Consider the following 15,965-nt stretch of genomic DNA (forward strand, 5'->3'; position numbering starts at 1 on the left):
CCACCCTGAGTCCCCTTCGGGGTGAGAAGGGTGGAATATAAATACTGTAAATAAATAAATAAACAAACGTGGTTTGCCTCTGTTCTACATCTTGCAAAATTAGATTCAGTATTTTGTGATTTGTATAGGAAGGTCAACTAGAAGAGCTTAATGTGCAGATTTGCATGAATCTCCATAGCAAGTTTGTTGAATTTAAAGAACAGACAGAAGATAGTATGTATTAATGTCAATTTTGTACCCATTATACAGTTACTCTCTAAAATGACTGAGATCTCCCTTGCTCCTCTATCATGAAAATAGCATAATTAAATTATTTTTAAAAAAGTGAAATTCCCTACAAGTTGGTAGTGGGTTCAAAAACTTTTTCTCTCTGAAACTCTGTCCTGTGATACCAATTCCTGAGCAGTTTTACTCACGGGTAGTAACATGGCACTTTGTGTCGTCGAAGGCTTTCATGGCCGGGATCACAGGGTTGTTGTATGTCTTTCGGGCTGTGTGGCCATGTTCCAGAAGCATTCTCTCCTGACGTTTCGCCCACATCTATGGCAGGCATCCTCAGAGGTTGTGAGGTATGGAGAAAACTAAGCAAAGAGGTTAATATATATCTGTGGAGAGTCTAGGGTGAGAGAGGTCAGTATGAATGTAGTGTAGTTAATCACTTAAATTAGCATTGAAAAGCTTGTCTGCTGTCTTCTTCCTGCCTCTGGGGCATCCTTTGTTTAGAGTCGTTAACTGCCCTTGGTTGATTCATGTCTGGAAACCCTCTGTTTTCAGAGTATTGCTTTTTATTTACTGTTCTGATTTTTGAGTTTTGTAATACTGGTAGCCAGATTTTGTTCATTTTCATGGTTTCTTCCTTTCTGTTGAAGTTGTCCACATGCTTGTGGATTTCAATGGCTTCTCTGTGTAGTCTGACATGATAGTTGTTTCACCATTGCCTCACCACTAGCTACTTTCAGTGGGACACTGGATTCTATGAACAGAAGGATGGAGTGGCCATGGGGAGCCCTCTCAGCCCAGTAGTAGCAAATTTCTATATGGAATACTTTGAAAAACAGGCCCTAGAAACAGCACCAAAAAAGCCAACTGTTTGGTTCAGATACGTAGATGACACCTTCACAATTTGGAGCCATGGAGAGGAAGAACTCAGCAAGTTCCTGGACCATCTTAACAGCATCCACCCAAACATCCAATTCACCATGGAAAAAGAAAAGGAAGGAAAACTGCCATTTCTAGATGTTCTGGTCATCCGCAAACCCAATCAACAATTGGGCCACACAGTTTACAGAAAACCTACACACACAGATAGATACCTTCATAAAAACTCCAACCATCACCCAAGTCAAAAAAGGAGCACAATCAAAGCCCTGACAGACCGTGCACAAAGAATCTGCGAACCTCACCTCCTCCAAGGTGAACTCAACCACCTAAACTGGGCTCTACAAGCCAATGGATACTCCACCACAGACATCAGAAGAGCTGCAAGGCCAAGAACAAGCCCTGAGAGTCAAGACAAAGATCCACCCAGAGGAAAGGTGTCCTTACCATACATCAAGGGAACTACTGACCGCATAGGGAAGCTGATGAAGAAGCACAACCTACAAACTATCTACAGACCCACGAAGAAAATCCAACAAATGCTACGGTCAGCGAAGGACAAGAGGGATCCTCTCTCTTCTGCAGGAGTCTACCGGATACCATGCAGCTGTGGACAAGTCTACATAGGGACCACCAAACGCAGCGCCCAAACAAGAGTCAAAGAACATGAAAGGCACTGCAGACTAATTCAACCAGAGAAATCAGCCATAGCAGAGCATTTGATGAACCAGCCTGGACACAGAATACTATTTGAGAACACAAAAATGCTGGACCATTCTAACAACTATCATGTCAGACTACACAGAGAAGCCATTGAAATCCACAAGCATGTGGACAACTTCAACAGAAAGGAAGAAACCATGAAAATGAACAAAATCTGGCTACCAGTATTACAAAACTCAAAAATCAGAACAGTAAATAAAAAGCAATACTCTGAAAACAGAGGGTTTCCAGACATGAATCAACCAAGGGCAGTTAACGACTCTAAACAAAGGATGCCCCAGAGGCAGGAAGAAGACAGCAGATAAGCTTTTCAATGCTAATTTAAGTGATTAACTACACTACATTCATACTGACCTCTCTCACCCTAGACTCTCCACAGATATATATTAACCTCTTTGCTTAGTTTTCTCCATACCTCACAACCTCTGAGGATGCCTGCCATAGATGTGGGCGAAACGTCAGGAGAGAATGCTTCTGGAACATGGCCACACAGCCCGAAAGACATACAACAACCAACATGGCACTTTCCTAATCAGTATGCCCTCATAGGAAAGAGAGGAAAAAAAAGACAATTACCGCAATCTGTATTTCTAATTTTCCACCTCAGTTCTTCTTCTTTTTTATTATTAGCAACACGAAAAAAGTGACAAAAGCAATAGGCACAGCACTGGGAAACAATGGGAAAGATGGAGTTTTAATAAGCACTCGGCAAAGCTGTAATTAAATCTCAGGTTGTGTTTGGAAAACAATAATCTCATTTCCGTGTGGTTCCCCAGCATTCTGGCAACATCTGCCCCATGTTTTCTTCTGAGCAATTATGAAACTTTGTGAATTGATTCACAAATGCAGATGTGCCATGAAAAAGTGATGCTTATAGTGATGGGATGGAGAATTGGGTAGAGACGTGCTATGCATCTGGAGGACATTGGCCCCGATGAGATTAGAAAATATACATAAGATATATCATTGAATACTAAAATTAGAATGGCACATGCCATAGTACGATTTCCCATATATGGTTGTGAAAGCTGGACAGTGAACAAAACTGATAGGAAGAGAATTAACTACGGCGGACCCTTGGAATCTATTGGGGTTTGGTCTCAGGGCTCCTCATTTTGAACACCAAAATCTGTGGGTGCCCAAATCCTATTACATCCTTTACCTAAAATGGCAAAATCATCATATACTTTTGGGTTTTTTAATGGAATATTTTCCAGTCAGGGGCAATTGAATCTGTGGATAGAGAGTCCATGGATAAGGAGGGCTGGTGCAATTTGAAATGTGGTTCTGGAGAAGATTTCTGTTGATACTCTAAAATGACAGATAAATAGATCCAAAACTATGAGGCTTGTGGTGGAAACTTCAAGCCAGTCTTTAAGCATGTATTTTAAATACAGTAGAGTCTCACTTATCCAACATAAACGGGCCGGCAGAACATTGGATAAGCGAATATGTTGGATAATAAGGAGGGATTAAGGAAAAGCCTATTAAACATCAAATTAGGTTATAATTTTACAAATTAAGCACCAAAACATCATGTTATACAACAAGTTTGACAGAAAAAGTAGTTCAATACATAGTAATGCTATGTAGCAATTACTGTATTTACGAATTTAGCACCAAAATATCACAATGTATTGAAAACATTGACTACAAAAATGCGTTGGATAATCCGGAACGTTGGATAAGCGAGTGTAGGATAAGTGAGACTTTACTGTATGTGTTTTGTTTTTACTTGTGTTTTGTGTATTTTAATATGTATTTTATAGAAATATGCTGTAACACGTAGCTTTTATAGAAATACATTTTAATATGTGGATTTATAGTACATTTACAATGTTTATGAGTTTTAATTATTCTGTAACCAGCCTTCAGTCATGAGGAGGTGGGTAAGAAAGAAGTGTTCGATTTGTGATTTTGTGATACGAAATCCAGCATATCTATCTTGTTTGCTGTGACATAATAAAATTATTATTATTATTATTATTATTATTATTATTATTATTATTATTATTATTAAACACGGATTGGCTATAAAGCTTCAATGGAGACAACTTTTCCCCGCAATAATAACTCTTTCAGGAGTGGATTTTCCTTCCGAGGGGCAGATTTCCCTTACTTCATGTTGAGCTGCTGAAGTTGTTGACTGGAAGTTTGGCAGTTCGAGTCTGCGGGATGGGGTGAGTTCCTGCTCTTAGCTCCAGCTTCTGCCAATTTAGCAGTTCAAAAACATGCAAATGTGAGTAGATCAATAGGTACCCGCTTCGGCAGGAAGGTAACAGCGCTCCATGCACACGACTTTGGAGGTGTCTACGGACAATGCCGGCTCTTCAGCATAGAAATGGAGATAAGCACCAACCCCCAGAGTCGGACACGACTAGGGAAAAACTTTAACTTTATTCTAAAACAAGTTACGCATGATCCCTTCCTAGAAGCCAAGATGACATAACTGAGACTATCATACCTTGGTCATATCATGGGAAGAGAAAACTCACTAAAAATACAATAATGCTTTGTCAGGGGAAAAGAAGAAGACTGTGTTGTTGAAGGCTTTCATGGCTGGAATCACAGAGTTCTTGTTTATTTTCCAGGATGTAATGCCATGTTCTTCTGAGGGTGCCTGCCATAGATGTGGGTGAAACGTCAGGAGAGAATACTTCTGGAACATGTCCATACAGCCTGGAAAACACACAACAACCAAAAGAGGAAGACTGCAGTCCAGATGGAGATACCATATTCCATCAAAGAAGCCATAGAGTGAAGACCTGATCAGAGCTGTGGATAATCTGGTGACTTGGAGGTCTCTCATTTGTAGGGTTGTTCTAAATTGAAGCTGGCAATTAACAACAACAAATGACTAACAAATGGCCAAGTGAGCAGAGGTCTTGTCTATGGGTCCTTTGGCACAGGAAGGTTGAACACCTTTAATATTGCTCCTCTCTTCTTTCTCTCACCTCTGACTCTTCGGTGAAAGAGATCTTGACTCCCTTCTATTGTAACCTTCATGCAAGATGTTCCTTCTCATGTCCTTTAGTCCCACCTTTTGAGCTGCTGCCTTGACCATGCCTTACCAAACCTCACTTTCTCTATGGATTGGGCATCTGCTTTCCAGGGAACCATGGTTGGGTATTCATCCAGCTCTATTTCTGCTGCCTTTTATTCTGCCAAGCAATGTGAGGACTACATAAGGAGTTTGTGTATTTTCCAACTCCTTTGGGTCTTTCAGCAAAACGTGATACAAAAGCAAATGGCACAAACAAAATTTCAAAGGCTGAGACAAATATTTGAGATACTTCATAACCGCTTTCTCTCCTTTCTTCCCCTTCTGCTCTTAGTTATTTCAAACATCTTGGCAAGGGCTGCTGTGAAAATATTTTTATTTACATGTGTGCATGTAAAAAAGAGAAACCTACAGAATTGCATAAGAAAACATTGGCTTGAAATGAAGCCAGTGGAGGGTTTTATGATGGCCACTTAAGTGTCACCAGAAGAGAGGATAAAATGGTGCGCAGATTTCCATAAAATGTATGTATGTTTCTTTGTGTATAAACACACACACAAATGTACATAATACATATATACACACATGCATGTGTGTGTATATATACAGTAGAGTCTCACTTATCCAAGCTAAACGGGCCGGCAGAAGCTTGGATAAGCAAATATATTGGATAATAAGGAGGCATTAAGGAAAAGCCTATTAAACATCAAATTAGGTTATGATTTGATTTTACAAATGACACACCAAAACATCATGTTAGACAACAAATTTGACAGAAAAAGTAGTTCAGTACGCAGTAATGTTATGTTGTAATTACTGTATTTACGAATTTAGCACCAAAATATCACGATATATTGAAAACATTGACTACAAAAATGGCTTGGATAATCCAGAGGCTTGGATAAGCGAGGCTTGGATAAGTGAGACTCTACTGTATATATACACACACACACACACACACACACACATACATACACACACACACACACACACACACACAGCAAGACCACATATCCACAGGGGATACATTCCCAGCTGGATTGTTGTTACATGAAACCATTTTAAAAATGTAAAACTCTAATGAATAATTTACACCATCGGAACGCATATCAAACAATTGAACAATGAAAAAGAAGACCATTTGAAGGCGTATGCAAATAAAGATTTGGACAAAATCTTTAGGTTTTAAAGGTTATGCTAACAAGTCATGTTTTGGCATAAGATTATCTACACTGTAGAATTACTGTATATACTCGAGTATAAGCCTAGTTTTTCAGCCCTTTTTTTAAGACTGAAAAAGCCCCGCTCGGCTTATACTCGGGTGAGAGTCCTGGTTGGCTTATATTTGGGTCAGCTTATACTCGAGAATATATGGTAAATTTATTATTTTTCTCTATTATTGTTGGTATTATTACATTTATTATTTTTCTCTATTATTATTGCTACTATTACATTTATTTTACTTTATTTTTATTATTACTATTAATACATTTATTATTTCACATTATTATTATTATTATTATTATTATTATTATTATGACACAGAAAACAAGATAGATATGCTGGATTTTGTATTATTATTATTATTATTATTGCTTTTATTATTTCACTCTAGTATTTATTATTACTTTTATCATTTTCCTGTATTTATTATTATTATTATTATTATTACATATATTATTTTACTCTATTATTATTAAAAAGATACATAAGCACATTTACATTGAAGAAGATGGGAATAATGATTTGATCAGAGTTGGACAGTCTTATCTTAAATTTGAGCTTTATATAAACATTTAAAAACATTTAACCTACTGATGCCTCAATTAATGTAATTTTATTGGTATTATTTATTTGCTACATTTATATGCCGCCCTTCTCACCCCAAAGGGGACTCAGAGCGGCTTACAAATTAAATTTACATACAATATTATATTATTACCATAGTACAATACTGGCAATAAATTACTATATTATACTATATCAATATATTGTAATATTATTAGGAATATTACATGTAAAATATAATATATAATTAATATTATTATATTGTATTATTAGTATATTGTTAATTTACTTTTTTTGGCCCATACTTTTTAGAATAATGAGGCTACAATCCTCCAAATTCAAGGGCCACTGGGTGATCGTGGGAGCCATAGATCCCCCAAATAGATAGCCATACAAACATCATCATTTGGGACTATGGTCACTTGTGCCGAGCTGGGCCCATTGTTCTCTATGGCTCCAGAAGCCTCACACAGTCTGTAGGTTACCAATTCGGTTCATCCTTTACCCAGCAAGCCTTCCTGCCGAACTACAAGCCATAAGAAACACAAGAGGGGACCCAAACCAATGAGTCAATATGGGGTTCGACCCCTTCCAAAATATAAAACATAATTCCATGTCCGGAGACCATAATGTGGAAGAGCAGCAGCGAGAATGAAGGACAAGACACCAGAAGATGTGAAATGCGAACCAGGAGAGGTTGATCATTCTCCACCGAGTATATGTGTTTTGTTCTAACTGGCATCGAGTCACTGAGGAATTTCGTCTGACAAAATCTATGGTATCTATTTTTATTTCTGAAATTTACCACCCTCGGCTTATACTGGAGTCAATGTTTTCCCAGTTTTTTTGTAGTAAAATTAGGTGCCTCGGCTTATATTCGGGTCGGCTTATACTCGAGTATATACGGTAATATAGTTTGATCTCACTTTAAGCACTATGCCTCAATGCCTTCTTTGTCATAGAAGACTGGTCCCTCAACAAACTACAGTTCCCAGGACTCCAAAGCATTGAGCCATGGCAGTTATAATGGAGTCAAACTGCATTAATTCTGCAGTGTAGATGCACCTTTAGTTTCCTGCAACTCTGGTTATGGCTGTTTGATGTAGATGAGGTATAGATACGTATCAGGGTGCAGGAACAGAATTGTAAAAATTATTGCTCCCAAACTCTTGGGCAAAATGCAGCCATAATGGCAAGCGAAGCCTCCTTTTAAGGTTGCGTGGATGTCACTGTTCCGCAGAAATGACCTACTTTTTGTTTTATCTGGCTCCCCTCTGTTTGCATTGGTTTATTGGTGCTCGAAGATACTGCTAAGTGAGTTGCGTTCCCGGAATATCAATGAAGCTCCGAGATCCGCAGTCCCCTTCCCAGGCCGAAGGAGAGAGAGGCAGGAGGTTTTTCTCCAAGGATCAGCAGGGAGCGAAAGAGAGCCTGACCGCTGGTCTCTTTGGGAAGAGATAATGCAAAGTGACTCAGAAGAATGCTCATCCGGACATTCGGCCTAAGCCTGATAGAAGCTGCAGGTCGAAGAATAATTCTGCAATAGGCATGCAAGCAAGCTGTGACTTCACTTAAACAAAGAGAGAAAACTAAAATACGTCAGGACAAGTTTCCCAGAGGATTCTGGCAAATTTGCATTGGGGTGCACCATATCAGATAACCTTGCTTCTCTGCTCAGTTTTTGCACACAAGGGAAAACTAGTTCAGCTCCTATTCACCACCATTTACCCTGTTTCCCTGAAAATAAGACATCCCAGGAAAATAAGACCTAGTAGAGGTTTTGCTGAAATGCTGTATATAAGGCCTCCCCTGAATGTAAGACCTAGTGAAGTTTGTGTTTGGAAGCATGCCCGTCAAACAACACCAGAACATGCAGGATTGGTAAATGTACATACTATAGAGTGTTGTACATGGAAATAATGGTAGTAACAAGAACTTCTTGATAGGTTCACAGTTTGTCTGGTTATGCTGGTTTGTGATGACAACTACTGTAAAGTATATGATAAATTTTCATTTTTTATTCAGCAATAAATGTCAATTTTTCTTCATGGAAAAATAAGACATACCCTGAAAATAAGACCTAGCACATTTTTGGGAGCAAAAATTAATATAAGACACTGTCTTATTTTCGGGGAAACAGGGTACCAAGTGGGAAACAAAAGCTGTATCCACACTATATAATTAATGCAGTTTGACCCCACTTGACTCAAAGTTGTATTTTGGTAAGGTACCAGCCCTCTTTGGTGGAGAAGGCTAAAGACTTTGTAAAATGGCTACTCTTATGATACTGATATCAAGAAACTGGACCCCAAAATTATGAAATGTACAAAACTATATAAAATATACTTTGTGGCTCCAATCAGAGACACAGCAAGAGCATGCCTATGTTATAGATTACCTTTGTTATAGATTACCTTTGGAATGCTGTCTAGACACACCAGGAATTGCTTTAATTTACATCATTCCCTCACAATAAACTGGAAGAAGTGGGGGGAAGAGCTCAATGTTTTTGTGTCAGAGTTCCCGAATCCATTTCCTGCTCCCAATGATAAGATGGGGCTATCTGTGGGAAAGATTGGCACCCATGCCCCAAGCCAGCCTCACCCGCTGAAATGGTCATCGCCTCCAAGTACTCGTTGTGTACATTGGACTAACCCCATTGTGTTCACTGGAGCCAACCCATTAAGCCCGTCATGGACTCACTTTCCAATGCCACACTACCTTTATTTCTGATCATGCCCCTCTCGAAGGTGGATCCATAAAATGGACTGATACTTCAAATGTTCCAATGACAGTTTATTGAATTTCCCACCATAATAATAACAATAATAACATTTTATGTATATATCACCCTATCTCCCTAGGAGGACTCAGGGCAGTTTCCAACATAAAGAAAAACATTCAATGGACCATACAACAATCTGAACATAATAAAGATAATAAACATAATAAATCAAGAACATACAATTCAAAACAATCCACAAAAGTTAGAATCAGGTTTCAGTATGCTCCATCAACGGGTTCAATACAAAGAGCCAACCAGTGATAACGTATGATGGAATCCTGAGCCACTCAGGACGTGGATCCTAGCTGCTAAGAAAGCCAACGGGATTCTGGCCTGCATCAATAGGGGTACAGCATCTAGATCCAGGGAAGTCATGCTCCCCCTCTATTCTGCCTTGGTCAGACCACACCTGGAATCACACTGTGTCCAATTCTGGGCACCACAGTTGAAGGGAGATGTTGACAAGCTGGAAAGTGTCCAGAGGAGGGTAACTAAATGATCAAAGGTCTGGAGAACAAGCCCTATGAGGAGTGGCTTAAAGAACTGGGCATGTTTAGCCTGCAGAAGAGAAGGCTGAGAGGAGACATGATAGCCATGTTCAAATATGTGAGGGGAAGTCATAGGGAGAGGGAGCAAGCTTGTTTTCTGCTGCCCTGCAGACTAGGACGCAATGGAACAATGGCTTCAAACTACAGGAAAGGAGATTCCACCTGAACATCAGGAAGAACTTCCTCACTGTGAGAGCTGTTCAGCAGTGGAACTCTCTCCCCCGGACTGTGGTGGAGGCTCCTTCTTTGGAGGCTTTTAAGCAGATTCTGGATGGCCATCTGTCGGGGGTGCTTTGAATGCAATTTCCTGCTTCTTGGCAGGGGGTTGGACTGGATGGCCCATGAGGTCTTTTCCAACTCTACTATTCTATGATTCTATGATTCTAAACAGTTTTTCAGCCAATCAGAGACAGGCACAGTTTTCTTGAATAGTGTCAAATTTTAAAAAAAATGCTCCGTGTTAACAATGGCGGGATGTCAGTACTTTGGAGTGCTTTCTCAGCTGACGGACATCCTCTTTGACCATTGAAAATAAACCTCTGGTTTTGCCTTCTGCCCATCTGTCTCTAACTTGGCCTTCTAGAAAACTAAACATGCTGGTCCCCTATGTGCTACATATTCATCTTCCAGTGTCAGCTTTTCACACTATTCCAGAAGTAAGATATTGTGTTCATCTAAGTAAAAAGGTAAAGGTAAAGGTTTCCCCTGATGTTAAGTCCAGTCATGTCTGACTCTGGGGGTCGGTGCTCATCTCCATTTCTAAGCCAAAAGAGCCGGCGTTGTCCGTAGACACCTCCAAGGTCATGTGGCCGGCATGACTGCATGGAGCGCCGTTAGGGTTCCATAGCATTGGGCCATGGCTGTTTAAGTGGTATCAAACTGTATTAATTAATTCTACAGTTTAGATGTTCATCTAAACTGTAGAATTAATTGATACAGTTTGATACCACTTAAACAACCATGGCCCAATTCTATGGAACCCCCAGGGTTGTAGTTTTACAATGTCTTTAGCCCTCTTTGCCCAAGAGTGTTGGTGCCTCACCAAACTATAAATCCCAGGATTCCATAGCCTTGAGTCATAGCAGGTGAAACGGTATCATTAATTCTGCAGTGTAGATGCACCCAACATCTGAAATGCCAAAAAGGCTAAATACTTCCATTTTGCCCTCTACAAGATATTGCCAATTTTCTTCAGGTCAAAGGATGCATCTGCACAGTAGAATGAATGCAGTTTGACACCACTTTAACTCCCATGTCTTAGTGCCTTCTGAGTCTTCTTTAACTTTCTGTGCCAAAAAGTGCTTGTGCCTCACTAAACATAACTCCCAGGATCCCACAACATTGAACTATGACCGTTACAATGGGGTCATCCTGCATTAATTCTGCAGTGTAGATGCACCCTGAGCCAAGGTGACAAGACGATTCAAGAACCTGGGAGCTGGCTCCCTTCTTTTCCCCCTGAAACCATTCTGTAACATCCATTTCCCGATGGAAACAGCTGTCCATAAAACCTTGACACCTCCACCTTTAATTTCATTTCACTCCCTGCTAAGCTGCTTTATCTCCCTCGCTTCAAAATGCTGCAGCTCGGGTCAACTTTTACTGGTAGCAATTTAGGTGAGATGCACTCCAGCTAATCCCCCACTTAACAAGGGAGATGAATACACACCGTAGAGGATTTTCAACCTGTCTTTGCAACTAATGTATGCCTTTCCGTCAAGCCAAGATCACATTTTCTCCTCTGCGGTTGTAACGAGGTTGGAATCATTTCCTCTCCTCTGTAATTGCCCTGTCCAGAAATGGAACACAATATGGGCAGAAATAATCTTTTACTACCCATTCAAATCAGATCCATCAGTTCACCTCATTTTTTTTTAATTCCCAAGGGTGAGACCAAAGTCTGCTTGGTTTGCAGGAAAAACAATTAGAAAAAGTTGCATTGACTGGTGTCTTCTTCCACGATGAACCTGGAGAAATGCAATTTTGTTCCAGAAGAAAAGAAACTGCCCAGCTCTATACTTAGAACAAGAGGGCCCAGGGAAGCGGTAATATGACATGCTATATATTTTTGCAAATGATAGAATAGATTGTAGCATTTCATCCGGGCGTCCCCTGGGCAACGTCCTTGCAGACGGCTAATTCTGTCACTCCAGAAGCAACTCCGGTTGCTCCTAACACAAAAAAGAAAAGAAAAGAAAAGAAAAAACCTACAGGGACCTTTTCAAAGAACATAGTTATAATGTTGCAAGTAGCTTCTGACTGTGATAGAATCAGCTGTCTACAAAGACGTTGCCCAGGGGACATCTGGATGTGTCACAATCCTGTGGAGAAGCTTCTCTCATGTCCCCATGGCACCACGAGATGCAGAGCCAACCTTAAGAAATGGGGCCACAAAGTGGAGTCCACAACATGCGAGTGTGGAGAAGAGCAAATCACAGACCACCTACTACAATGCAGTCTGGGCCCTACCACATGCACAATGGAAGACCTTCTTATAGCAACACCAGAGGCACTCCAAGTGGCCAGCCACTGGTCAAAGGACATTTAGTATAAAGCCAAGTTTTTTTAAACTTTGCTTGTGTTTTCAAATACATTACAACTTGCACCCTTGGTTTGCTTCTGACATCTATATATATAAAAGAGTGATGGCATCAGGGCAGCGGACAAAACGACAAAACTACAGGCCCCCCCAACCTCGAAATTTGACAACACAACCCATCATTCACGCCTCTAGGTTGATACAACAAAAAGAAAAGAAAAATTAAGTCCTAATTAGAGGGAGAGGAATAATAGTTTTTATCCAATTGCTGCCAGTTTGAAGGCTAAGCTCCGCCCACTTGGTCTCCTAGCAATCTACTCAGCCCAGGGGACAGGCAGAGTTAGGCCTCACTTAGGCCTCTTCCACAGATTATCAGATTTTAACTGGATTATATGGCAGTGTAGACTCAAGGCCCTTCCACACAGCTATATAACCCATTTAGAATCTTATATTATCTGCTTTGCACTGGATTATCTGGACTCCACACTGCCATATAATCCACTTCAGTGTGCATACTAAACATAAAGACAACCATACAACAGATACTCAATACCATCATTACCTCAACAATTTCTCACCAACACCAGCAAACAAAGCCACAGCAACGCGTGGCTGGGCACAGCTAGTGATAAATAAATAAGTTATAATTATGCTCTGATTCTACTTTAACTGCCTTGGTTGCAGCTTATGGAAATTCAACCTGAAGGCATTTAACAACAGCAGTGTTCTCTTGCCTATGTGCTTGTACTTTTGATGTCTGAAATCTTGGGGTTAATTTTCTGGCATCCTGACTCCAATCAATTCCAATGGAGAACTGCAGAGACCGAGAACAACATCAGAGATCATTTATTGTTCCTTTGGCCGGCAAATGATGTCAGGGGAAAGTATGGGCATTTTATAGATATTTAACAGCCATTTGCTGTGATTGGTGCAAATTATGACCTGCAATTCTATTGGTTCAAAAGCACATTAATTCACAATTTGTGATTGGTGCACAGTATGGCGGGAAGCTTAATATTTTATGTGAAGAATTCCTGTCTCTTGTATCTATGCCAATTTCTGGGAAGCCCAACAGCCCGGGATGGGATTACATTGGGTAAACAATGCCTGTTGGTTGGTATTGGCTGATGGGGGGAAAGTTTCCTTGATGGGACAATGGATGGCCATTCCAAACTGATGGGTTTGGCCATGATGTAATATATGGTAATTGAGATTATGGTTGCAAATGGAACTGTTGTATATGTAGTATTAGTTACTTACTCTTAGTCAATAACTGAGGAGCCGTGGTGGTACAGTGGGTTACACTCTTGTGCCAGCTGGACTGCTGACCAGAAGGTTGCTGGTTTGTATCCATGAGACAGCGTGAGCTCTTGTCTGTCAGCTATAGCTTGCGGGGACATGAGAGAAGCCTCTCAGCAGGATGGTAACACATCTGGGCATTCCCTAGGCAACGTCTCTGTAGATAGCCTATTCTCTTACACCAGAAGTGATTTGCAATATATTCTCAAGTCACTTCTGACACAATAAAAAAGTCAATAACTAGCTGCCTCAAGTTTCATTGTTGGGAGAGAAAGCGGAGTAAACATAAACATAATAATAATAGTAATAATAATAACAACAACTATTCACGGTATGTCTGTAGTGCATCACCTGACTCACAGAAAGCACATTTGGTTATTTATTTGTATAGGGTTAGTATCCAGCAGAAGACTGATGTATGGTAAATGCCACTTAACTACATCCGTATTGATTTACACTGTGCCAGCATGATGTAGCATCTTGGTCTAGTTTGAAAGACAGATTCTCAATCATTCCATAACAAGAATAGGCAGGGTTAGAAGCATACTATGTAAGTCCCCCATGCTTATGGATTCAACTTGAGCATAGTAAAAATTAAAATAACATTCTTATAAAATAAAAATCTATACAGGCAGTCCCCAAGTGATGCACAAGATAGGTTTTGTAGGTTGGTTCTTAAGTTGAATTTGTATGTAAGTCAGAACAGGGATGTTTTTAAGTGTTACTCTAGCTATGATGTTTCCTTTGCTGTCTGTGTCCTTGTTCAGAAGATTTCACCTCACTTTCTGGATTCTGAAAAATTGTTATGGAAAAAAGGATTGGTGATAAAACTTATAATAATAATAATAATAATAATAATAATAATAATAATAATAATAATAATTTTATTTTTATACCCCGCCCCATCTCCCTGAGGGGACTCGGGGCGGCTTACATGGGGCCAAGCCCAGGCAACAAACAATATAAAACTCAACAATAAAAACAAATAGAAACAATAGAGACAAACTTTCCCCCATGATAACTTTTTCAGGAGTGACTTTTCCTTTGAGGGGTAGATTTCTTTCACTTCCTGTTGTCTCACTTCTGTTCTTAACAAGGAGTAATTTGTATTGTGAGGACTACCTCTATATATAATAGTCAAAGTATTATGATTATTTCTTTGTTGCTTTGTACTAGACTTGTGCATTTGCAGTAAACCCTGACCCGTTTCGTGTCCCTGGACTGTGGTGGAGGCTCCTTCTTTGGAGGCTTTTAAGCAGAGGCTGGATGGCCATCTGTCGGGGGTGCTTTGAATGCGATTTCCTGCTTCTTGGCAGGGGGTTGGACTGGATGGCCCGTGAGGTCTTTTCCAACTCTACGATTCTATGATTCTATAACCTTTGGCCAAAGAAGCAGGAAAATTGCATTCAAAGCACCTTGGCATATGGCCATCCAGCCTCTGTATAAAAGCCTCCAAGGAAGGAGCCTCCACCACACTCAGGGGCAGAGAGTTCCACTGCTGAACAGCTCTGTCTCAGTGAGGAAGTTCTTCCTAATGTTCAGGTGGAATCTCCTTTCCTGTAATTTGAAGCCATTGTTCCTCATCCTAGTCTCCAGGGCAGCAGAAAACAAGCTTGCTCCCTCCTCCCTATATATACTTTGACTTTTATATAGAGAGATTTTATTGTGACAAAACTCTATGCTCTGTAAGTCTTCTATGGCTGGCATCCCTCCCTCCACACCAACATCTGAAATTATTAGTAATGACAGTCCTCTCAACCACCCAGGGCAAAGTTGGGATGTATATAATCCAAAGGCTTCTTGGAAGCCCGGTTAATATTCTGATGGTTTTGTACATCATCACGCTTATCAGGTTGAGCTAGTATTAGCTGCTGATTTTGCTGACTGGGTGTTTTGCGAGCCCAGCTTTCTTATCTCATTGTGGTAATTTTGATTTTGTACTGTGATTTCCTTTGGAATTTATGTGCCCAATAATTTTGGCTGCAAGAAACCTCAAGTCTAGTCTGGCTGAATAAGACCACAAATTAGACACACGGTCAATAATGTGATGTGGCCATCAAAAATGCGATTCAAGCTTACGTCGAAAATGTCAAGAAGAGAGAAATCATCATGCCAGGTCATTCCATTTCAGCCAGATCTTGCCTGGAATACTGTGTCCAGTTTGGACACCACAATTAAAAAATA

The 15,965-nt window shown here is 40.1% G+C and overlaps 1 protein-coding gene across 1 annotated transcript; it reads left to right on the forward strand.

Annotated features, from left to right (window-relative positions):
- Positions 1-929: 929 nt before the first annotated feature.
- LOC134299675 (uncharacterized) lies at positions 930-2,339 on the forward strand (the record flags this gene model as incomplete). The annotated part of the gene is made up of 1 exon (XM_062983321.1): positions 930-2,339. A coding segment is annotated over one exon (1,197 nt), but the record flags the coding sequence as incomplete, so codon positions are not given.
- Positions 2,340-15,965: the final 13,626 nt, after the last annotated feature.

The sequence above is a fragment of the Anolis carolinensis genome, chromosome 5, assembly GCF_035594765.1.
Source record: "Anolis carolinensis isolate JA03-04 chromosome 5, rAnoCar3.1.pri, whole genome shotgun sequence".
Taxonomy (NCBI): Eukaryota; Metazoa; Chordata; class Lepidosauria; order Squamata; family Dactyloidae; genus Anolis; species Anolis carolinensis.